General features: G+C 41.0%; 1 protein-coding gene across 8 annotated transcripts in view; it reads left to right on the top strand.

Moving 5' to 3' along the window:
* The window catches only part of yeats2 (YEATS domain containing 2), a 130,518-nt gene that overhangs the window by 2,026 nt on the left and 102,967 nt on the right, over nucleotides 1-25,525 (top strand). For 7 of the 8 annotated variants that reach the window (XM_060834947.1, XM_060834942.1, XM_060834941.1 and 4 more), the window contains exons 2-6: nucleotides 1,676-1,797; nucleotides 16,352-16,449; nucleotides 20,032-20,124; nucleotides 22,053-22,307; nucleotides 24,446-24,564. In XM_060834947.1, the coding sequence (XP_060690930.1) occupies nucleotides 1,698-1,797; nucleotides 16,352-16,449; nucleotides 20,032-20,124; nucleotides 22,053-22,307; nucleotides 24,446-24,564 (665 nt within the window). In that variant the 5' untranslated portion in view covers nucleotides 1,676-1,697. Of the gene's footprint in view, nucleotides 1-1,675; nucleotides 1,798-16,351; nucleotides 16,450-20,031; nucleotides 20,125-22,052; nucleotides 22,308-24,445; nucleotides 24,565-25,525 lie in introns of those variants that run through there. The other variant, XM_060834944.1, reaches the window with a different exon arrangement.

The raw sequence follows: 25,525 nt of genomic DNA, 5'->3' as shown, positions 1-25,525 counted from the left end.
TGGCCCATTTGATTAGCCCTTTGCATCACATTGGAATATCCTGAGGGACAGGAATCCAAGGCACATCTTTGACACTGCTTTTAGAGATGCTTTCAGGTGCATGGTCAATACTTTTGATGGCATGGAGATCTCACCCCTTGGTATGGAGACATCAACAACTCAAAACCCTGCACATTGCTACTAGCATAATGAAGAGCTTAATATACCTCTTGTATACTGTATGCTGAATTTGATGGTTTTTTTCATTGTTCTGCTCTCTTCAATCGTGATCCAGGTCTTGTTTTTGAAGAAGGGTTACTGGACTCAATGTTAACTCTGTTTTCTCTCTCCATAAACAGTTGAGTTTCTCCAAAAATATCTGAACAATCAATCGGCAATTATACCTTGATAACTGACACTGTAGGAATACAGAGGATTTTAATTAAGTAGCTTTTAATTGGCTTTTATTATTTATAGCTTTGTTGTTAAAGCAAACCTATAATGGGCGGTATGGTAGTTCAGTGGTTTGCACTGCTGCCTCACAGCGCCAAGGACCCGGATTTGATTTCCGCTTCGGGCACCTGCCTGTGTAGAGGTTCTCCCTGTGCCCGCGTGTTTTTCCTCCGGGTGCTCCTGTTTCCTCCCACAGTCCAGAGGTGTGCATGTCAGGTGAATTGGCCATGCTAAATTGCCCATCGTGATCAGGGATATGTAGGTGCATTAGTCAGGGGTAAGTATAGGATAACAGGATAGGGGATTGGGTCGGTGTGTACTTGTAGGGCCAAGTAGCCTCTTTCCACATTGTAGGGATTCTATGATAACTGATCTGCACGGTCCAAACAGTCCCAGGCACTTAATCACTACTGATTTATGGATGAAGTATTGATTCTGCTGTCACATATTTGTCTTCATCTGTGGGAGGAAGAATACTGAGCTTACAATCCAGTACAGAATTGAGGGAGTGCCTTACTGCACGGTCAAAGATGTTGACTTTCAGGTGACCTGCTAAACTAACGTTCCATCTGTTCTGTTGCTGATGTTTGTCATCATGATATTTGAAGAACAGGACCATTCTCCTTGGTCATCCAGATCAGTGTTTATCCCTCAACCAACATCACGAAAAACAGGAGTAAAAGCAGAAATTGCTGGATGAGGTCAGCAGGTTTGGCGGCATCTGTCGAGAGAAATCAGAGTTAACATTTCAGGTCAAGTGACCCTTCCTCAGAACTGGTTTCTGATTTACAGCATCCGCAGTTCTTTCGGTTTTTGTCATTATGAACAAGTTATATAGCCACGTTACTTTTCGTAGGCCTTTTCTGTACAAGTTGGCTGCTACATTTCCTCTTGCAATAGCAACTGTAATTCAAAAACTAATAACTTTGCTGGTGATAAAGTGCTTTGGAGTGTCCTGAAGTCTCAAAAGATATAGTAGAGCAAATGCTTTATGGATTAATTGTCTAGTTAAGACGAAGAGCCAGCTATTAAATGAGTTACTGTTGAATCTAACTCGGTGCTATATGTAATTGTGCATGGACACTCTTTGTGACCAAGAAACTTACTAGAAATCAAGCTGCCTTTAATTTAGGGAGTGTGTCATTTCTTTGGCCCTCCATCAGTTTGTTTGCAGCCCACGCATGTTTGATGTGGTACCTTAAGTATGTAACCTAAAAGACTTAACCTTTCATTATCGATAAAGGTATCTTCGGCTATTTGTGAAAATGTCGGGTGTGAAAAGAAAATTTGAGGATAAAGACCCAGACTATGAGGATATCTCAGTCTGTCGTCAGGAAAAGCGACATAAAGCAGTTGAACATTCAGGTGAGGAAGTGAAAGTGCTCTCTGTTTTATTACCTCAGAATCAAAATTCTCATAATTTACCATTTTGTACTGACACTTCGGTAAAAGTTGGAGTGAGCCAATCCTCAATCCAGACCAATGTACTATCTCCAACACCTTACATTATTTAAGGCAAGTAATGTGTGGTATCTTATCAAATGCTTTCTGGAAATACACATGTATTATATCCACTGCTTCCCCTTTATTTATTCTGCATGTTATCTTCTCAAGTAATTCTAATAAGTTTGTTGGGCATGATTTCCCCTTCTTGAAGCAATGCTGACTTTGATTATATATGTTTTTAAATATTGTCATTTCTCTCTAATGAGTGCAGACCTGTGGTCTGGCAGAACTACAGTGACTTCACCTTTTGGTATTATTAAGTATATATTACATTTTAACAGAGCTATTGGGTCCACCTAACTTCATCTTACCCCATCAACTTCAGCTTTTATTTATTTTATTCCTCATCCAGCTTCACTTTAAATGTATATATGTTATCCACTCAACATTCGTTGCAGGTTTCACATTCTAATTTTTATTTTCTTGGGTGAAGACTTTTCTCCTGAATTTTACTTTGATTTATTAGTAACTTTTTCCCTGTGTTTCTTACCTGGTCTCCCCTTAAATGGAAACATCATTTTAATGTCAAGCCTAAAAAAACCCAGATACCCCTGAGTTTTTTCTTTTCTAGTATAAAGAGCTGTAACTTGCTTGCTATACAATAATATGTACAACCTCTCTGTTCTGGTATAATTCTAATACATTGTTTGAAACTTTTTAAAAATTATTTTATTACATAGTATGGAATCCAAAGCTTGAAATAGGTTCAAAATGATCTGATGGCTTTTCAATTCTGCATCTCTAGAATTGATTTTAGAGTACTTTATTTTGTGGTTTTAAAAACTGAATTGCTGTTTTCAGTGATTTTGTTCCCCTGTGCTTCTTGATTTCATTTGGACACATATTTTCCAATGAAAGCATACCACCCCCTCAATAAGGTGTTAATCAACCTGCTTATTTCTGTAGTTCACAACAATTACTATGTAGGAGAAAACAATACTTGTTGAAGAAGTATGTGGAAGATTTTGTTAACACAGCACAGGTGATTGGTCTAAACAATACAAGAGAGAGAAATTTCTGGCTTTTATTTGTCCAAATAACTGGAATCTAAACGTTATTTCATCTTAGTTTAGACAGAACATCCAGGACAAAAGCTGGTCATTTAACTAGTTATTGTTAGGTAGTATTTATACTGCTCACAGATCTCCCTCATCTCAGCCTTCCAGGCTATTTTTGTATTCATGTTTCTCCCATACACTTGTCCAGTTTCCCTTTGGAAGGAACTAAGCTATTTGCCATAGCAATGTCCCATAGTAACCACATGTGTGCCATCTTGTCAAGCACCTTCTGAAGATCTATTTTGACAAATTCTATCACAGATAGACACATTACATATCAAATCTGCCACTTCTTAAAAATTGCTTCATGGTGGCACAGTGGTTAGTACTGCTGCCTCACAGCGCCAGAGACCCGGGTTCAATTCCCGCCTTAGGTGGTGTTTGTACATTCTCCCCGTGTCTGTGTGGGTTTCCTCTGGATGCTCTGGTTTCCTACCACAGTCCAAAAATGTGCAGGTTAGGTGAATTGGCCATGCTAAATTGCCCATAGTGTTAGGTGAAGGGGTAAACGTAGGAGAATGGGTCTGGGTGGGTTGCGCTTCGGCGGGTCGGTGTGGACTTGTTGTGCCGAAGGACCTGTTTCCACACTGTAAGTAACCTAATATGCCAAAATTGAGGAGCTGTTTCATGTATCTTTGAAGATTGTCCTTTAGGAACAGCTTTGAACGCCATCAAGTGTTGTTTACATTTGACTGTTGTGTGTAGCAGATCCTCTCCTCATTTCAGTGTGTCTTGCAGTTCTGTATTTTCTTCTTCAATTGCTCATAATAACTTTTCATTTTCAATTGCAATGAATCATGTGACTAGAGTAAAGAGTACAAAGTGGCTTCCTGTTGTTTTCCTCATCTGTGCTTAATGGCAACATAAGAACTCTTTCAAAACCTCTGAGCCCTTAAGGCTCTAACTGTTATGCCATCACCACTGAAAATTAGCTGGTTTCATCATTGGCCCATGATTTGCAACCTCGACAAGAAGTGACTCACACTGACAGGGACAACCACCCCTGTCGTCTCAAATGATCCTGCTGCTCTGATATTGGTTGGAATACTAGTTGAAACTCTTTTTCATCCTTTCAGGCAGTACTTGTTCCTTTATGCAGTAATCATTGGGCTACCAGAGCAAGTTAAATCACTTTTAATGACTGAGATTCTCAGGAATATTTACCACAAATTGTGATTCCTTGATCTCTCTCTCTCTCTCTCTCTCTCTCTCTCTTCCTCTGCACAATTAAATGTACTGATGTCCTCTGTTTTGCAACAGCACTGTTTCTTTGGTCCAAAACCAAGCATTTTGGTGCCCAGAGCAGTGACATCCTGCAGAATGCAATGAGAAAACTGGGCTGAATAACCAACTTTACCTCTGTCCTTTAAGAAACAATTATTTCACATTATTGAATGCACTGGAAATCTGAAATAGAGAGATAGCTTTCCCAATTTTTTAGCTTGTTCTGCATTTGCTGTGTGCATGTTGCTTATTCTGGTCTCTTAGGCAGTGCCATCACTGATGAAACATACTTGTAACCCTCAAGCGGGACAGTACATTGCTCTTCACTGACCATAACCAAGGTCATTGGAGGGAGCAGGTGAAATGAATTAAACAAGTTGCTATCTAGTGTACACTCCAGTCCCACTTCTGCACTTCCTCTTGGTTTTAATATGCAAGCTGCATCTGATACTGCCAGGGAGAGAGCAAGGGATATCTGTGTCTGTGTGGAGTGGGGGGGGAAGTAAATGGAGGGATAGTGTCAGTGTAGGAGGCGGAAGATTATTCTCTTCAGCACTTTACAATAAAGACAGCGATCACATCTTAGGCACAGTGCAATAAAAATGATCAGAGCCATATGATTACACATTGATCCACATTTGGCCTGTTCCTGATTGTTAGTTATTGATGGAGTTAAACTGACTCATTCACATGTGCTTAACTGGTTCTTTGAATAACAAATGTGTACTGTAGATGAGTGTCAATTTCAGCCAGTCACTGTTCTGTTTTGCTTTCAGCTGTGGGGTGCTTTGGGTCTGTCACCTCAGATACCAGACTTGCAGGTGTGACTCTTGTGGCATGACTGGTGTGGAGACATTTAGTTTTTAATTACAGAGAGGGAAGGTACTTACAGGAACTTCTTGGACTCTGTTAAGTCTGTGTCAGTGTTGTTTGTGGCTGAGGAGTTGAGGTTATGTGTCTGCAAATTTTAAGTGAGGAAGTTGGCGCACGTGGAACTTTATCCTAACTGATGGAAGATGCTCAGAAGATAAACATTTTTAAAAGAACTTGATCAAAGGTGTTGTTGCACCTGAAATTATTTGGCAGTTTCCATGAAATGTTTTCAGTGAAATTTGCCTATAGTCCGCTTTAGAAATGACATAAGTATTCAGAGCACAAATAGGCAGCTTGAGTCTGCTGATATGCTTATGGTCTCAAATTCACTTTCCAGCTTAGCCCCTGTATGGTTTGATTTCTTTGTTAGTTGAAGATCTGTCTACCTCTGCCTTAAAAATATTCAATAACCCTGTCTCCACTGCTCTTTGTGAGAAAGAATTCCACAGAATGTAAACCATGGAGAGAAAAGAAATTCTCCTCTCTTTCTTCCAAACTCCATTGTCTACTGTTCTAATTTGTGCACTCTTTCTTCTGAAATAAAACCTCTCATCCCAGGAATCAGTCAAGAGATCTAAGTGTCAACTTTTTCACACAGAGGGTTCCGTGTCTATGGAATTGCCTGCCCGAGGAAGTGGTGGAGGCAGGTATAATTACTATATTTAAAAGCCATCTGGATGTGTACTTGAATAGGAAGGACTCAGAGCGATATGAGCCAAATGCTAGCAAATGAGACCAGATTAATTTAGGATATTAGGTCAGCATGGACGAGTTGGACTGAAGGGTCTGTTTCTATGCCATACAACTCTATGACTGTATGACTCTAAACGGACCTTCTCTTAACAACTTCTAATATAGTCATGTTCTTTGTTATAAAGGGAGGTCATAACTCTATATAGTACTGTAGAAGCAGTCTCACCAACACCCTGTGCAACTTGCTATAAGCAACATTGAATTTGACTGCTTAATCACTTGCTCCACATGCAGGCTTAACTTCTGTAATTAATACAGCAGGACACCCAGATTGCTTTAGACATCAGAGATTTCTAATATCTGTAAACTTTATCCAGTGTCTCTTGGTTAAAATCTTGGGACTCTCTTCCATGAACACCAACTAGCCATGAAGCGACACGACCAGCTATCCTTAGCCACACGCGCAGATGACAAGCAACATGAATTCGACTGGGACAACATTACTAATATAGGACAAGCCAAACAGAAAACATCCAGGGAATTCCTAGAGGCATGGCACTCATCCACAGATTCAATCAATAAGCACATCAACCTGGACCCAATATACCGATCGCTGCAACGGATAGCTGAAACTGACAACCGGAAGCGGCAGCTTCAAACCACTATAAATGCCGGAGGAAAGATCACAGAAGCGCTTCACAGGAGGCTCCCAAGCACTGAGGATGTCACCTAGACAAGGGACGAAACATCTGCAACACAAATTCCCAGCTCGGCAAACAGAACCACAACAACAAGCACCCAACCTTCAAATCTTCTCCCAAACTTTGGACTCTCTCCCTATTGGGACTGTGTGTGTTTACTTATACTGAATGGACTATAGCGGCTCAAGAAGGCATCTCACCGCCACCTTCTCAGGGGCAACAAGGAATGGAAAATGAATACAGGCCCAGCCAGTGACAACCATATCCCACATACAAACAAAAGAAAACCCTCCAGTTTTGAAAGATAAACAAGCAAAATATCAATTACCAATCACACTTATATTTTTTTCAGAACACGGTTGGTCCGCAGAGAGAACCAGTCTATCCAGGCATGTTGTGTCTTCCTGTTGTGGTCTGTCATGTAGGTATCATCGGACTACGCGTTTTGGGTACCTGGATACACTGGCAACGCAGGCATACATTAAGGACATAACAGAAATGACCACCAGATTACTCCGACTCCTGGATATCATGGTAATCCACAAACCTACTACGACAACTGCTAACTAGTATAAAGGATCCTATACCTACAATCAACAGGATCAACGTTGAATACAAAATATCTTGCAAAGACTGCTAGAAGTACTACATAGGGCAAACATGAAGGAAATTATCCACTAGGGTACACAAATGCCAACTAGCCACCAAGAGACATGATCAACTATCACTTGTATTACTTCACACAGACAATGAAGGACACCAATTCGGCTGGGACAACGCATCCACCTGAGGACAAGCCAAACAGAGACATACCCAAGAATTCCTGGAAGCCTGGCACTCAACCCGGAATGCCATTAACAAACGTGTAGATTTGGAATCCATATATCAACCACTAAGAAACAGAACCAACAACAAAACTGGAAATGACACAACCAACCCCAGCAGAACCAGACACATAAATAGCAAGTGGGACAGAACCTGGGGCTTCACTGAAGGCGCACTGATGATGTTACCTAGTATGGTGACGAAATGCTCTGCAAACAAACTTACTAGCTCAGCGAGCAAGTCAACAATAACCTTCCATCTGCTGAGTCAAAAGTGTCCAGGCTTTTTGTCTTTTTGCATTCCAAATACATATGTCCCATGAATTCTTGAGACTTACATACACAAAGTTCATCTTCTGTTAGTTTGCAGATACCTCCACTTGCTAATAATGCATAGATCTTATAATCTGTGTTCTGATTTAGAACTTATCCACTGAGGATATAACTATATTCATGAGAGCCTATGCCAACGATATTTGGTGGCTGTAGTTTGGAATTCTTACAAATAATATATTCGAGAAGGGCAGAAAAAGTGTTATGTTTGCATGTAACATTGCAGATAGTGATGAGGTTTCAATCCTTAATTCATGAATTACAGAAGTTAGACAGACCAGTTAGGAAGTGTGGTGCAGTGTGTTACAGTCAATTGCATTGCTCCACAGAGCTCAATGCACTGGAGGAACAAAAGTCATCTTCTTCTTGGGCACCTTAGAGCCTTTAGGGCTCAACATTTACTTGAATAATTTTAAATGTAAACACACCCCTCCTTATCTTTTACCTACCCTCATAACCCATGCCCTGTTGTGAAATAGATTGCTTTTTCTGTAGCCAACCCATTTTCAACCACTTGTAAGTCCCCATTATCACCAGTCTACTTTTTCTGGCCTACTATGAACAATAACTGTATCCTTTTGTCCGCCTCTCTTTTACTTTTGTTGTTTCAGATCTCCAATGGAGATCTTTGTTTTATATTAGTTGAGAAGTTTCTTTGACAGGGTGTGAGAGACATGCTGACTCCATCCAACCTTCCGCACCCCTCAACAAAAAATCACGTGGGCCATGTGGGCAGGCGTCCCATATATTCTGACTTGAATTTCTCCATGTGGGAACAGTGGGTTAAGCCTTTAGTTAGTATTAATTACAAAATAAACTGTGACACTCACTACAAGAACCTTTCAATTATTGCTTTGCATTACATCAGTTTCATGTCTTTTACTAAACCCAGTTCAACCAGTTTTTTCTTAGATGTCAGTAAATTATATCTCATGCCTTTTTCATCAGAGGATTGTATTCAAAATAATTAATACAATTGCAATTTTCCCTTTTCATTACAACAACTGTCAAAGCTTACTTCAAAAGTTCCAGGTGTGTAACTGATAGCAAAATGTCTAAAGTAACAAATAGATATTCGCTGCTCGAAGTCAGCATAATTGTTAACAACAGTTGGATTATTCAACTCATTTAACTTGGCAAATTGGTCCAAGGCACTTTACAATGGCATTATTTTAGAAAGTTTGAAACTGAGGCGTCCAAGGGGTGTCATGACCAAAGAGGTTATGATATTATAGCCATATAAATACTGTGGCCACAAGAGCAAGTCAAAGGCTAGAACTCCCAATGATTAAGCCATCTCCTGTCTTCACCATGGCTCTGCACCATTTATAAGCAGAAGTAAGGTGAATGTTGGAATATTGTCCACTTGGTTGGATGGATGCAATTCCAACAACACTCAAGATCCGCCCAAGCCAAAATAACCTACTTGATTGGTACCCCATCTAACAGTTTTAGCATTATTTCTCTCCTTACTGACTCTCAATGGTAGCAGTGTGAACAATATAGAAGATGCATGCAGCAATTCACCCAGGCATCTTTGAAAGTACCTTTTGCAACCCCTGACCTCTGCCACCTAGAGGGATAAAGGCAGCAGATACACAGAAAGACTACAGCCTTCAAGTTTGCCTCTAAGATAGCCCCTGAATTGGAACTATTATCATCACTCCTTCACTATTTTTGAGTCAGCATCCTGGAACTCCCTCATTTGCAGCAGTGTCTCACCACTGCATCTCATCACATTCTTCAGGGCATCTTAGGTTGGGAAATAACTGCTGGCCCAGCCAGTGATGCCCACATCCCAAGAATGAAAAAAAGATTATTGTGAAAAATAACTAATTAACTCTCATTGAACACGAGAAGCTAAAAAAGCATGCCTGCTGCAAGTTATCTGACTGTACAATTGCAAGCTTGAAGTGGAGTACAGAGACATACCCAGATATGTCAAGACTCCTGAAATAGCAGGAGTTTGGAAAAAGATATTGAAGATTTTAGAGCGAAACAGCATGTAAGAGGAAGAATTGCAAAAAGACTTGACATAATTGACGAATTTGATATACCTACTGGTATTTTGAGTTTTTGAACTTATAAAGAAACCTGTCTAAGAACAGCCAGTGTATAGAACTCCAAAAAGAAAGTTTTGAGAATCATTGTCACAGAAGAAAGGTTTGAGTGAGGAGGACAAAGACAAAATGGACACAGAATTTGAAAGAAAGCACCATAGAATTTGTGAAGAGCAAACAATCTATTCCCCTCCCAAAACCTACTGTCTGGTTGATCCACCATATAAGGGACACCAACTATCCAACTGCAGAAGCTTACCCAGCTGATAGATCTGACTCCATGTTAACCTATTCAAGTCAGCAACAGGGCTCTTGAGCAATGGTTCTCAGTACTGTACTATAGAGACATTTTAGGCAGTGTTTCTCATAAGTATTTTTGTCTAATCTCTTGATGTCTGTAACTACTTATTAACTTTATCTCTTTATCCCTCTGGATCCTTCGCTAATGACCTGTAATATACTAACCTTTAACCTGATTAAACAAAAGCTTGATTGCTAGGCTGCCTTCATTACAAAATTAAAAGGGAGCTGCACAAACTGTGTTAGTTTACAATAAAACAAAGAAGTCTGGCTGCTGGAAATCTGAAGCAAAAACATAAAAATTACTGTAAAAACTCAGCAGGACGGCAGGATCCTTGGAAAGAAAGCAGAGTCAACGTTTCAAGTCCAGTGACCCTTTATTGGAACAAACGAAGTGTCACTGGACTCAGCGTTGGCTGTCCTTTCTCTCCGCAGACACTGGCAGACCAGCTAAGTTCCTCCAGCGATTTCTGTTTTTGTTTATGTTCGTCTGCAGTTCACTGACTATATGGTGGACATGTCCTAGTTGGGGGATGTTTCAAAAGATGATCAAAAGCTTGGTCAAAAGGTAAGTTTGAAGGTGCATTTCAATGAGGGAGAAAGGTGTATGGATTTAGCAAGGGGATATCAGATTTTAAGACATTGACAGCTGAAGACATGGCCACTAGTGGTGGAGTGATTACAATTTGTGATGTTCCAGAGGCCAGCTTTGAAGGAGTGCAGAGATCTCAAAGGACTGTGTTTGCTAGAGGAGGTTGCAGAGAATGAGTGGCACCATCTGTGATAGTTGTAGATTGGAATCTAATTAAGGGTTTAGAATTTTAATATATGGAGTATCTGTTATATGGGAGGGCAATGCAGTTAACTCTCATCAGATGTATTCCTGTAGATTTTATGGCATGACTTAAGGCATGGTTAATAAGTTTGCGATGACACCAAAATTGGTGGCACAGTGTAATGGACGGTGAAGAAGGTCCTCTAAGATTAAAAAGAGATCTTGATCAATTGGGCCAGCGAGCTAAAGAGTGACAGGTCGTGTTTAATTTGGCTAAATGTGAGATATTGCATTTTGATAAAACAAACAAGGGCAGGACTTATAGAATTAAAAGTCTGGTCTTGAGTAGTACTGTAGAACAGAAAGAGTTTCAGGTGCATAATCCTTCGACATTTACATCACATATAGACAGGGTGGTTAAGAGGCATTTAGATTAGATGAAATTAGCTACAGTATGGAAATAGGCCCTTTGGCCCAACAATTCCATACCGATCCTCCAAAGAGTAACCCACCCAGACCCATTCCCCGACCCTACATATATCCTTGACTAATACATCTAACACTTTGGGCAATTTAGCATGGCCAATTCACCTAACCTACACATCTTTGGATTGTGGGAGGAAACTGGAGCACCCAGAGGAAACCCACGCAGACACTGGGAGAATGTGCAAACTCCACACAGACATTCGCCCAAGGCCGGAATCGAACCTGGGTCCCTGGCGCTGTGAGGCAGCAGTGCTAACCACTGAGCCACTGTGCCGCCCTCTTAGTACTCTTGCCTTCATTGATCAGACCTAAGACTGTAGGAGTTGGACATTATGTTGTTGTACAGGATATTAGTGAGGTCTCTTCTGGAGTACTGTGTCCAGTGCTGGTTGCCTTGTTACAGAAAGGATATTATTAAGTTTGAGAGGATTCAGAAAATATTTACCAGGATGTTGCTGGGAACGAAGGGTTTGAGTTATAAGGAGAGGCTGGACCTTTTTTCACTAGAACATAGGAGGTTGAGGGGTGATCTTATAAGTTTATAAACTTATAAGGATATAGATAAGCTGGCAAGTGGCTTTTCCCTAGGGTGGGGCATTTCAAGACTAGAAAACATATATTTAAGGTGCGAGGCGAAAGATTTTAAAAAGGCAATTTATTTAGACAGTGGGTTGTGTATGGAATGCACTTCCAGAGGAAGTGGTGAATGTGGGTAGTTAGAACATTTAAAAGACATTTTGATAAGTACATGAATAAGAATGTTTGGAGTGATATAGGCTAAGTGCCGGAAGGTGGGACTAGTTTAGTTTGGGATTATGGTCATCGTGGACTGATTGGACCGAAGGGTCTATTGCAGTATTGTTTGACTCAATAACTTCCTACTGTACACTCCTAACTAATTAAGTAGCCATGTTTTTCTCATCTCCAATATTTTTACATCTAATAAACAAAAGTGTTTGAATAAGTTAGGGAAAATAGCACTTGCCAGTTTCTTTTTTTAATATCCTTATGGCTTTTCTCCCCCTTTGTTGCTTGCATCAGTGTTCAGGAGATTAATGTTTAATTCTCAAGAGATTTCAGGACAATTCATTTATTTCAATGCAAGGGGCCTAACAGGGATGGCAGATGAACTCAGAACATAGTTAGGAACATGGGACTGGAATATCATATCAATTATAGAAACATGGCTCAGGGATGGGCAGGACTGGCAGCTGAATGTTCCAGGATACAACTGCTACAGGAAGCATAGAAAGGGAGGCAAAAGAGGAGGGGGAGTGGCATTTTTGATAAGGGATGGCATTACAGCTGTGCTAAGGGAGGATATTCCCGGAAATACATCCAGGGAAGTTATTTGGATGGAACTGAGAAATAAGAAAGGGATGATCACCTTATTGGGATTGTATTATAGACCCCCCAATAGTCAGAGGGAAATTGAGAAATAAACTTGTAAGGAGATCTCAGCTATTATTAAGAATAATAGGGTGGTTATGGTAGGGGATTTTAACTTTCCAAACATCAACTGGGACTGCCATAATGTTAAAGGTTTAGATGGAGAGGAATTTCTCAAGTGTGTACAAGACAATGTTCTGATTCAGTATGTGGATGTACCTACTAGAGAAGGTGCAAAGACCTACTCTTGGGAAATAAGGCCGGGCAGGTGACTGAGGTGTCAGTGGGGGAGCACTTTGGGGCCAGTGACCATAATTCTATTCGTTTGAAAATAGTGATGGAAAAGGATAGACCAGATCTAAAAGTTGAAGTTCTAAATTGGAGAAAAGCCAATTTTGACGGTATTAGGCAAGAACTTTCAAAAGCTGATTGGAGGCAGATGTTCGCAGGTAAAGGGACATCTGGAAAATGGGAAGCCTTCAGAAATGAGATAACAAGAATCCAGAGAAAGTATAATCTGTCAGGGTGAAAGGGAAGGCTGGTAAATATAGGGAATGCTGGATGACTAAAGAAATTGAGGGTTTGGTTAAGAAAAAGAAGGAAGCATGTGTCAGGTACAGACAGGATAGATAGAATGAATCCTTAGAAGAGTATAAAGAAAGTAGGAATATACTTAAGAGGGAAATCAGGAGGGCAAAATGGGGACATGAAATAGCTTTGGCAAATAGAATTAAGGAGAATCCAAAGGGCTTTTACAAATATATTAAGGTCAAAAGGGTAACTAAGGAGAGAATAGGGCCCCTCAGAGATCAGCAAGGCGGCCTTCGTGTGGAGCCACAGAAAATGGGGAGATACTAAATGAATATTTTGCATCAGTATTTACTGTGGAAAAGGATAGGGAAGATATAGCCTGTAGGGAAGTAGATGGTGACATCTTGCAAAAAGTCCATATTACAGAGGAGGAAGTGCTGGATGTCTTGAAATGGTTAAAGGTGGATAAATCCCCAGGATCTGATCAGGTGTACCCAAGAATCCTGTGGGAAGCTAGAGAAGTCATTGCTGGGCCTCTTGCTGAGATATTTGTATCATCGATAGTCACAGGTGAGGTACCGAAAGACTGGAGGTTGGCAAATTTGGTGCCACTGTTTAAGAAGGGTGGTAAGGACAAGCCAGTGAACTATAGACCAATGAGCCTGACCTCGGTGGTGGGCAAGTTGTTGGAGGGAATCTTGAGGGACAGGATGTACATGTATTTGGGAAGGCAAGGACTGATTCGGGATAGTCAACATGGCTTTGTGCATGGGAAATCATGTCTCAAAAACTTGATTAAGTCTTTCGATGAAGTAACAAAGAGGATTGATGAGGGCAAAGCAGTAGATATATGTATATGGACTTCAGTAAGGCATTTGACAAGGTTCCCCATGGGAGACTGATTAGCAAGGTTAGATCTCATGGAATACAGGGAGAACTAGCCATTTGATACAGAACTGGCTCAAAGTGTGTTTTTCAGACTGGAGGCCCGTGACCAGTGGAATGCCACAAGGATTGGTGCTGGGCCCTCTACTTTTTGTCATTTACATAAATGATTTGGATGAGAGCATAAGAGGTACAGTTAGTAAGTTTGCAGATGTCACCAAAATTGGTGGTGTAGTGGACAGCGAAGAGGGTTACCTCAGATTACAACAGGATCTTGTCCAGATGGGCCAATGGGCTGAGAAGTGGCAGATGGAGTTTAATTCAGATAAATGCGAGGTGCTGCATTTTGGGAAAGCAAGTCTTGGCAGGACTTATACACTTAATGGTAAGGTGCTGGGGAGTGTTGCTGAACAAAGAGACCTTGGAGTGCAGGTTTATAGCTCCTTGAAAGTGGAGTCGCAGGTAGATAGGATAGTGAAGAAGGCATTTGGTATGCTTTCCTTTATTGGTCAGAGCATTGAGTACAGGAGTTGGGAGGTCATGTTGCGGCTGTACAGGACATTGGTTAGGCCACTGTTGGAATATTGCGTGCAGTTCTGGTCTCCTTCCTATCGGAAAGATGTTGTGAAACCTGAAAGGGTTCAGAGAAGATTTACAAGGATGTTGCCAGGGTTGGAGGATCTGAGCTACAGGGAGAGGCTGAACAGGCTGGGGTTGTTTTTCCCTGGAGCATTGGAGGCAAAGGGGTGACCTTATAGAGGTTTACAAAATTATGAGGGGCATGGATAGGATAAATAAGCAAAGTCTTTTCCCTGGAGTCGGGAAGTCCAGAACTAGATGGCATAGGTTTAGGGTGAGAGGGGAAAGATATAAAAGAGACCTAAGGGGCAACATTTTCACGCAGAGTGTGGTACGTGTATGGAATGAGCTGCCAGAGGATGTGGTGGAGGCTGGCACAATTGCAACATTTAAGAGGTATTTGGATGGGTATATGAATAGGAAGGGTTTGGAGGGATATGGGCCAGGTGCTGGCAAGTGGGACTAGATTGGGTTGTGATATTTGGTCGGCATGGACGGGTTGGACCGAAGGGTCTGTTTCCATGCTGTACACCTCAATGACTCTGTGGTTGGCAACCTAATTAGGAGTGAGTTGAATACAATGATGAATAAGCGTTTAGATGATTCATGTACATAATATTACATCCAGAGTGAGTTACAAGGTGTAACTTAAGCTGAGGGAACAGTCTTATACCTAGGACTGATTACACGCTGAAATTTTAATTGAAAGTTTGGAGGGTTTTTATAAAGTATAATCCACACATGAGTTTAATCAGGTGGCATTTAATTAAAGGATTCTGTTAAGTTGGCTTGAAGGAAATATATGGGATGAAATAAAATCTTCAGACATAAAACTTTTAATGGAAGTTCATTAATAGTGCAAAAGCCAGCCAAGTTTTGGAGTTCTCAAATTAACAGTAGCATCAGAAAACATAGAATTCAATCCTTTTGCAATCTCAAATGTGAAAATGAATAACCTAGAAAATTTCCTTATTTGTTGTGTTTTCTGCTGAATATTTTTAAACATAAAACTGTATCTGTCATCTATCTGCCCAGTCCACTAATCTGTCTGCCCTTAGGCAATGTGAGGCATTCTTCATAAAGGAAAGAAAGTAAAAATACATCCTGGTGAAAATCAATAAGACTTTCCTGTGTCATGAATGTCTCAAAAGTAAATGCTTAGTTAAGCTGATATTATTCTAGCAGGTTCAGGTCCAGGTCTATAGCCCATTGAATAATGATGCCAATATTTTGCATTGATGGAAGAACTTGGTTAAGAAAGTCAGTTGCAAACTCTTGAACCTCCAGTACATAATCAAAATACTGTGCGTACTAAACAGGTGAAACAAAGGCAAAATGTTGAAAATACTCAACATATCAGGCAGCATCTGTGGACAAGATAGAGTTAATGTTTCATGTGGACGACCTCAATGACCTGCATCTATGACTCACATTGTTAGCTCTTGTATCTCCCTTCGTCAGCCTTCCTCGACGTGTTGATATTTTCAACATGTCCTGTTTTTATTCCTGTCAGTCTCTTGCCACGTAAACTTTAGATGATCTCACCTATGTTTTGTGAAACTTGAACTCACTTGCTTTGTATGTTTAGTGAACGTATGTACTGTCTACATTATCTTAGTTAGCCCGTGATTGATGTGATCAAATTTAAACTAATTATAATATTTACCATCCTACTGAGTTATATGTTCTCTTTCTCACATAGCACGTGAAGCCACTCTGCAGAAGATTGAAGTTATTATCAAGGAACAGTTTGCAATGGAGATGAAGAACAAAGAGCATGAGATTGAGATCATAGATCAGGTAAAGACATCAGTTGTGCTCAACGTCAGTGACATTAATGCTGTTGCTGATCAAATAACAGTACCAGGGAATTATTAAAGGATGTGTGTGTTCCTGCACCATCTTAGTTGTTGTGTGCTAGATAACACAAATTTTACTGTATGCAGGTAGGAAGTGGCAATTTGGCTAAAGTAAATGGGGTTATGAGATTAGAAAAGCAATAGTTAGCGCCTAAGCAATTAATACAAAATTTGCAAAAAAAAAAGTGTTTATTTAAGGCATTTAAACCATAGAACCATAGCTAAGAAGAGGAGTTAAAAGACTTGTTTCTCTTCATATGCTTTTGTTATGTTACTGGCAAGGTAAGTATTTGTTACCCATCCCTAATTGCTCTTAACCAGAACGGCTTGCTGGACAAGTTTGTTTGAGGATGTGTGTAGAATGAACTTCCTGAGGAAATGGTAGATGCAGGTACAATTACAATGTTTAAAAGACATTTGGATGGATACATGCATAGGAAAGGTTTGGAAGGATATGGACCAGGAGCAGACAAGTCGGACTAGTTTAGTTTGGCATTATGTTCAGCATGGACTGTTTGGACCAAAGAGCCTGTTTCTGCACTGTATGACTCTATGATGGTTGAGAGTCAGTCCACTGCAGACTATTCTAGATGAGCTAAGGACCTACTCCAGATTAGGTGAGGATGACAGATTTCCTTCTTTGTGGACATAATGAACCAGTTTCTTATGATAACGTATGGTAGTTTCATGGTTCCACTACTGCGGCTTCTTTTATATTTCAAATTTATGAATTGATTTTGGTTTCATCTACAGTGGTGATGGATTTGAATTCTTTCTGTATCTTTCTCACGCATGCTATGTCTATCTGTGTTTCTCCATCCCTCTCCGTCTCCATCCCACTGCATATTCAAGGAAGAAGCTTATCATGAAGCCAAGCACTGTTAAATTCTGCAATTATCGAAGGCAGAATAAAGAACTGATTAAAAAGTGAGGAAAGAATATATGAGTAGACTAGCAAGAGACATAAAAATAAATGGTAAAGATTTCAATAAATATATAAAGTTAGAAAAGATTGGTGAAAATAAACATATGCCCAGTAAACAAGAGAGGATGAAATTATAATGAGAATAGGGAAATGGCAGAGACATTAAGCACATCATATGGGCGGCACGGTGGCACAGTGGTTAGCACTGCTGCCTCACAGCGCCTGTAGACCCGGGTTCAATTCCCGACTCAGGCGACTGACTGTGTGGAGTTTGCACGTTCTCCCCGTGTCTGCGTGGGTTTCCTCCGGGTGCTCCGGTTTCCTCCCACAGTCCAAAGATGTGCGGGTCAGGTGAATTGGCCAAGCTAAATTGCCCGTAGTGTTAGGTAAGGGGTAAATGTAGGGGTATGGGTGGGTTGCGCGTCGGTGTGGACTTGTTGGGCTGAAGGGCCTGTTTCCACACTGTAAGTCTAATCTAATCATTTGTATGGAATTTAACGTGGCCAATGGTAAACTCACCTGCTGTCTAGAGAATGGCACTGTGCCTTTTTGTTTGAGAAGGGCTGTTGTATGCAGTACCAATCACAAACTGGGCAGCAGTGGGTCTTCCCTGGGATCAAAGGCTCTGGGGTAGAGGTGCTGCAGGCTGAGAGCTGCCTACTAATCAAATCCTAGTGTTATCTCATTGCTCAGCAGCACTTGAAGAAAGGGTGTGTCTGCTCCTTGTAATGCACCTGTCTGAGACCCAGGATGGTTAGGAGACTGAGCCACGGGTGAGTGAAGACATGAGATTTATCACAGGTTGGGAGTTACAGGGAATGAGGGGGTCCTCAGCAAGAGCAAAGAAGTGTCTCTCAGTGGACCTTTCTTTCCCAATGCCAGGAATGAGCCTTCATCTACCCCTTCCATCTCCAGAGGCAACCTTAGAAGGGTTTAATTTGGGGTTTTTAGCAAGTGAGACTGCCTCTGCTGCAAGGACAATACTTGTTAGGAAAGGGTTGTTTGATGAGGCAAGGTTGAGTAGGTGTGACCTTCCATTTAGAAGAATGAGAGATGATCTTATTGAATCATATAAGATTCTAAGGGAGCTTTACTTAACAGATGTTGGGAGGATATTTCCTCTTCAGGGGTCTTGTGAACTTGAAACTTTCAAAATAATACATCTCCCGTTACAGACGAGATGAAGAACTTCTTCACTGCATGGTTAGTCTCTCACATTATGTGTTTGAAAAAAACAGAGAAATAGGGGCTGGGTTAATGAATGCATTCAAGGCTGATCTTTGATTGACAAGGGTTATGAAAAACAGTCAGGGGATTGGAATTAAGGCTGCAATCAGATCGGCCATGATCTTACTGAATGGCCTATTTCTGTTCGTACTTTTTTTTAGATTAGATTACTTACAGTGTGGAAACAGGCCCTTCGGCCCATCAAGTCCACACCGATCCGCCGAAGCGCAACCCACCCATACCCCTACATTTACCCCTTACCTAACACTATGGGCAATTTAGCATGGCTTCTTATGGTCTTATGAAGTTTGATTAAGGGAACCAATGAATTTAGTTTCTTTGGACTTCCAAAAAGCATTTGAAAGAGATTATTCCACAGAAATGGGACTCGTGGGACCAAGGTTAATAAGTTCCTACAGTTTGAAGGTTGGTTAGTGGATAAAAACAAAATAATAGGGATAAGCGATACATTTTTGAGTTAGGTGTCTATTTAGCAGGGTACTACAAGGATCAGTCCTTGGATCTTAGCTATTGACAATACAAACATAAGACTTGGGTACAGAGCAAGGCCATTTTGCCCATCAAGTCTTCTCTGTCATTCATACAGTCTGTTTTAATTATTTAAGTGAGAATACTGAATGTAACATATCCAAATTTATGAACAGTAGAAAGTTAGATAGGAAAGAAACTGATGGAGAAGGCGTCAAGATAATGCAGGGTGATTTGGACATCTTGAGTAAGTGATCAAGCATATGGTAGATTGAATGCAATCTCAGTGTGAAGTAACCGACTTTGGTAGGAAAAAGTTTTAAAAATGCACCTTAGTTTTTAAACATTGAGAGACTGAGTTATGCTTGCATTCAGAGTAGGGAAAGGTAATCTAACTGAAACCTAAAATTCTTAAGGGTCTCAAGCCAAGGTGGATGTTGAGAAAATGTTTCCCTTGCTAAGGGATTTACAACCAAGAGGTCACATTCCTAAGAAGGGGTCACTGTTTGTGACTGAGATGAAGAGTTTTTTCACTCAGTATTGTGAACCTGTGCAGTTCTCCACACCAGACAATTGTGGCTGTTGAACTGAATATACTCAATGCAGAAGTTAATATCAAAATATTTTGCTTATTAAGAGAAATAGAGATGATATGAGAAGGTAGAATTATGATAGAAGATCAGTCACGCTTATGTTGAATGTCAGAGGGCAAAATGGTCTCTGCCACCCTTGCTTCTTATGTTTTGATGTAGTGATATCCAAAAGGAGATTTAGTAACTCCAGAAAATCCAATGTTCTTTTAAGATTCATTTAATTTGAAGAGAATATTTATAAACAGTTACTTATGAAATGAGTGATTTGACTATCTATTTGTACTTAAAGCGCCTGAATGAAGCCAGAAGAATGATGGACAAACTTCGTGCTTGCATTGTGGCCAACTACTATGCGTCGGCTGTGCAGCCCAAGATTACTGAGGTAAGGAGGATGAAGCAGGTAATCTTCTTGACCAGGTTTTTAAACTCTTTCAGTGTTCCCATGTGATTAATGTCACATGATTGGGTCAGTATCTATATAATCTTGTAATAGCTGCCAACAGCATTACATAAAAGTGATTGGTTATTATGATTCTATTGAAACTGAAAATAACAGATCTAAAGTTCCAATGTTTAACTGAATTATTGAATCTAAAGGAAAGATGAAAAATTGTGTGCTGTCAAGTTAATTGATGGAACGGAATTTATAGCAACGATTCATGATTTTGCTGATAAATTATTAAAGCAATGCATTACAGCAAAGTTTTTATTCTAAGCCTTGGACCCAGAAAAGATGCAATGATCTTCGGTCCTGGGTGCATGCTGCTGAGACAATGGTAAGTCAGTGAGGAGATAGCAGAAGCTATTTCCTCCTTTTTTGTCTAAATTAGACTGTGGGATTGGGGTGTAGCTAGCAGACCAGTTTTGTTCTTGATAATATAGAAAGATAAACCAACTAATTGTCGATCAGATAATATAACATCAATTAAAAGCCTTAATTTACAAAAGGAATGTATTAGCCATCACATTTATGCATTTCCAGGTGCTATTAGATAAGGTTTTTATAAAAGTTCAGGGATATGCCTCAAGAGATGACCTAGTAGAATGGATGGACAATTACATTAAAAGATGGACAGGTACCTGAGAATTCAAATGCATAATTTCCTCAAATTGTACAAACCAGTAGGAATGGTGTGAGGAGGGACTTAAGATGCTATGGCTGTTTCCAGTGGACCAGAGAAGAAATGACATAAGGTTATGATGGCATAATTAGAGCAGATTGTTTCCTTTTGTTGGGAGTCGGGAAGGAGTACAGTCCCATTAAATTTTTTGTTAGTAGAGAACTCACATGGGTTGGTTTTGCGTAGAGATTTATTTGTGCAACAGGTATATTGAAGCATAGAATGCTTTCGTGCTGTTGAGTAAAAAAAATTGCATCTGATGAAAAGAATAAGGCTGAGTATTTGAATCTTCGACAGATACATGGAACTAAGCAGTAATTTTACATTGCTTTCGCAAAAATATAGCACATGTTGATAGACCAGATTGCCTCCTTGAGTGGAATAGATTTCTATTGGATGTGGATATCAACCTTTTATCCTGGATTTCTCATTACAATAAAAGACCCATAATGAGCTGGTGTGCAGCCCTTTCTATTTCCTTAAAGGGATAAATCACTGCAAATAATGATTGTGTTTTAGTTGGTGTCATCACAGTCAATATGTGACATGTGCTTTGAAAGAGAATGTAATCAAAGCTAATGGGAAACCTCATTCTTTGTGATAAATAAAAGACACCCCAACGGCATATTCCTTGGGTCAAGCTGTGGTCTTGGTTTTTGTTTCTCTGTTAGAAATCAGATACTCTGAGAGTTTACCTCCAGCAATTTGTCATGACAGATTGCTTCCAAAAATTTACTCGGGTATTAGAAGAATTTAAGACTGCTTCTGTTTGAAACAGTCAACCCACTTTAGGTGGTATAAGTTTAGTTATTATTGCTGGAAGGACATGTTTATATATAAGGATGATCTAAGAAATGTTGGCAGATTTTGTTTTGGATTGAGAAGGGTATGACCATGTGGTTTCTTGGAAACTGACATTAGCTTTACGTTGAGAATGGGCATTTACTTGACAAATGTACTTAATCAATGATTACATTGCCAGATCATAGTTATACAGAAAGCATTTTTCTTCATTAAAGATGTTGGTTTTCATCAGGACAATGTGACTAATATCATTGCTATTTCTTGGTTGAACTGTTAGAACTGTCCTTCACTGTTCTCTAAGAGGTTTACCCTTAGTTAGTTTAATCTTGCTGTCCTGAACTTGTGATTGACTAAACTGGGCTATGTGATTTTTTTTTTGCTTTAGGGTCCAAAACCATATGATCCTACTATCTTTAATCACCCAGTCATCAAGAAATTTCTAGAATCTCCTTCCCGGTCATCTTCCCCTGGCAATCAACGATCTGAAACTCCATCAGCCAACCAATCAGAAACAGATTCCGTCACTCATCAAGCAGACACCTTTCTGGACAAAGAGAATGAGCAGGAACAGCCCACTGCAACAAGTGAGGACATACAAACTTTCAGATCCGAGAAAAGAGCAGGGAGGAACACTGGCCAGGTACAGTGATCTCTGGCAAATCCCTCATCGTGTCGGGAGGGCATGGTTGGGACTAAAACAGTGCGTCCAAATTACAGGTCAGCAAATAGTAATGAATGCTATGGTTGATCCCAGTGGGCTTGAGCTCCCAAAAGCTGCTAGGGTTCCTACTCCTGAGTGTGTGGCAGTCATGTGAAGTCTGATGCCCATGGATGTCTGCAGTCAGATGGCCTGCCCTCAAGTTCACATAGCAAATATTCACTTGAGTGAGCTACTAGTGAACATCAGAACCCAGGAATCATCACACTAGGGAGGAGGATAAAGCAGCAACAAATAGAGCCTTGCATAGGTGTAATCTCACTATGCTGAGATGCCAATCTCTCCATATAGAATAGAACAACACAAATTGGTTATGAGAATGGGCAGAGTTATCTGTAGTTGGGTTGCTGGCTTCCTTACTTGCTAGAGGAGGTGGTAGATGCAGGTAATGTTACAATGTTTAAAAGATGTTTGGATAGGTACATGAAATTTAGAAGGTTATGGAATAACTGCAGGAAGTGCGACTAGTTTAGTTTGGGAAACCTGGTTGGAATGTTCTAGTTGGACCGAAGGGTCTGTTCTGTGCTGTATCACTCTGTGTGTAAGCCAACTCTATGTGTAGGAGAAAGTGAGGACTGCAGATGCTGGAGATCAGAGTTGAAAAATGTGTTGCTGGAAAAGTGCAGCAGGTCAGGCAGCATCAAAGGAGCAGGAGAATCGACATTTTGGGCATAAGCCCTTCTTCAGGAATGAGGAGGGTGTGTCAAGCAGGCTAAGATAAAAGGTAGGGAGGAGGGACCTGGGGGAGGACCGTTGGGAATGCGATAGGTGGAAGGAGGTTAAGTGAGGGTGATAGGCTGGGGGGGGGGGGAGGTGGCGGAGAGGTCGGGAAGAAGATTGCAGGTCAAGAAGGCAGTGCTGAGTCTGAGGGTTGGGACTGAGAAAAGGTGGGGGGAGGGGAAATGAGGAAGCTGGAGAAACCTGCATTCACCCCTTGTGGTTGGAGGGTTCCTAAGCAGAAAATGAGGCGCTCTTCCTCCAGGCGTCGTGTTGCCATGGTCTGGCAACGGAGGAGTCCAAGGACCTGCATGTCCTTGGCGGAGTGGGAGGGGGAGCTAAAGTGTTCAGCCACAGGGAGGTTGGGTTGGTTGGTGCGGGTGTCCCAGAGGTCTTCCCTGAAACGTTCCGCAAGTAGGCAGCCTGTCTCCCCAATGTATAGGAGGCCACATTGGGTGCAGCGGATGCAGCAAATGATGTGCGTGGAGGTGCAGGTGAATTTGTGACGGATATGAAAGAATCCCTTGGGACCTTGGAGGGAAATGAGGGTGGAGGTGTGGGTGCAAGTTTTACATTTCTTGCAAGAAATATCCATCACAAGTTCACCTGCACCTCCACACACATTATTTACTGCATCCACTGCACCTGTTGTGGCCTCCTATACATTGGGGACAAAGGCGATCTGCTTGCAGAACGTTTCAGAGAACACCTCTGGGACACCCGCACCAACCAACCCAACTGCCCCGTGGCTGAACACTTTAACTCCCCCTCGCACTCCGCCAAGGACATGCAGGTCCTTAGCCTCCTCCATCGCCAGACCATGGCAACACGACGCCTGGGAGGAAGAGCGCCTCATCTTCCGCTTAGGAACCCTCCAACCACAAGGGGTGAATGCAGATTTCTCCAGCTTCCTCATTTCCCCTCCCCCGACCTTTTCTCAGTCCCAACCCTCAGACTCAGCACCCGCCTTCTTGACCTGCAATCTTCTTCCCGACCTCTTCGCCCCCAACCCCTCTCCGGCCTATCACCCTCATCTTAACCTCCTTCCACCTATCGCATTCCCAATGCCCCTCCCCCAAGTCCCTCCTCCCTACCTTTTATTTTAGCCTGCTTGGCACACCCTCCTCATTCCCGAAGAAGGGCTTATTCCCGAAATGTCAATTCTCCTGCTCCTTTGATGCTGCCTAACCTGCTGCGCTTTTTCAGCAACACATTTTTCAACTCTATATGTAGTCCAAGGAGGGAGGAAAAGCATTGATGAGGGATTAAAATGGAATATCAATGTACGATCAAGCAAGGTACAGCACTGTATCTCATTGTTTACTAAATACTACCTTTCCTAGGATACCTTTGGAGTCCCAACCCCACAGGAGATAGAACAGAGGTGTACCTACCTCACCACCAGTGAAGATCCATCGCGCCTTTACATCAAGAAGACAATTGTCGTTGGCAATGTTTCAAAGTCAGTGCTTGGCCTTTCTTGGTGTCTGTCTGCATTTCTGAATGTTTTGTACTTTTCTTTTTGTCGGGCCTCCTTTCCATCTGATGGCAGTGGATGTGAAATTCAAGTTAATCAGGATGCAACATGAAAAGACGACTTGATGTTCAATATTTTGTTCACTGCAAATAGAATCCATAGTAACTATGTCAGAGAACCAGAGAAAAGGGGACATCAGCAATCCTTCCAGATTTTTCATGGATCTTCTGCCATAGTTATGATGGGCAATTAGTGGAGATGAGCAGATCTTGAATCCTCTGAAGTCTGCATGCATATGCCTAAGTGGTATAATATATCAAAATGTTCCATGTACAGGCATCGGGGGCAGAATAGAAAATGCAGTTAATAAGGGTAGGTTGCTCATTATTTCAAACCTGCTCGTTGTAAAAATTATAAGTATTAAGGTGTTATGAATCAAAAGTGGGTAAATCAGGTTGAAGTGCAGATCGCTGCTGAAGTGGACTGAATTGTCTTCTGTTCTTAAATTGCACTTTAACTGAAGTCGACTGAGTGAATTGTAAAAATTATCTTAATGAATTTCCACTCCATCTTTCTGGTTATCTATTCAATCAATGTTTTATTTTACATTATCCAGGCACTGGAATTAATAAATTGCTTTTGTTCTTCTCCTGGACCCTGTGCTAATTTCTGCTTCCAATTTCTGTCCCTGCTGGAATTTTGTTTCTTTTCTCAATCTTACATTGCAATTTCCTGCTTTTTGCCTCAGTGCTGTACAAATGCTTTTTTTCCTGTTTTGCTGAGTGATTTTTGCTCCCTTTCCTGGTCTCCCTGGGATAATTCTGAGAGAGGCTCAGCAGCATTGGGAGTTTCACTCTCTTCACCTGTGATATGCTGAAAGAAGTTGAGATGATTTGTCAGTCAAATGAGATACTTGATTTCTCTTTAACTGACTAAATTTACTGCT

The sequence above is a fragment of the Hemiscyllium ocellatum genome, chromosome 13, assembly GCF_020745735.1.
Source record: "Hemiscyllium ocellatum isolate sHemOce1 chromosome 13, sHemOce1.pat.X.cur, whole genome shotgun sequence".
In the NCBI taxonomy this organism is placed as follows: domain Eukaryota; kingdom Metazoa; phylum Chordata; class Chondrichthyes; order Orectolobiformes; family Hemiscylliidae; genus Hemiscyllium; species Hemiscyllium ocellatum.
The sequence above is the reverse complement of the archived record's forward strand: the minus strand, read 5'-3'. Positions and strand labels throughout refer to the sequence as shown.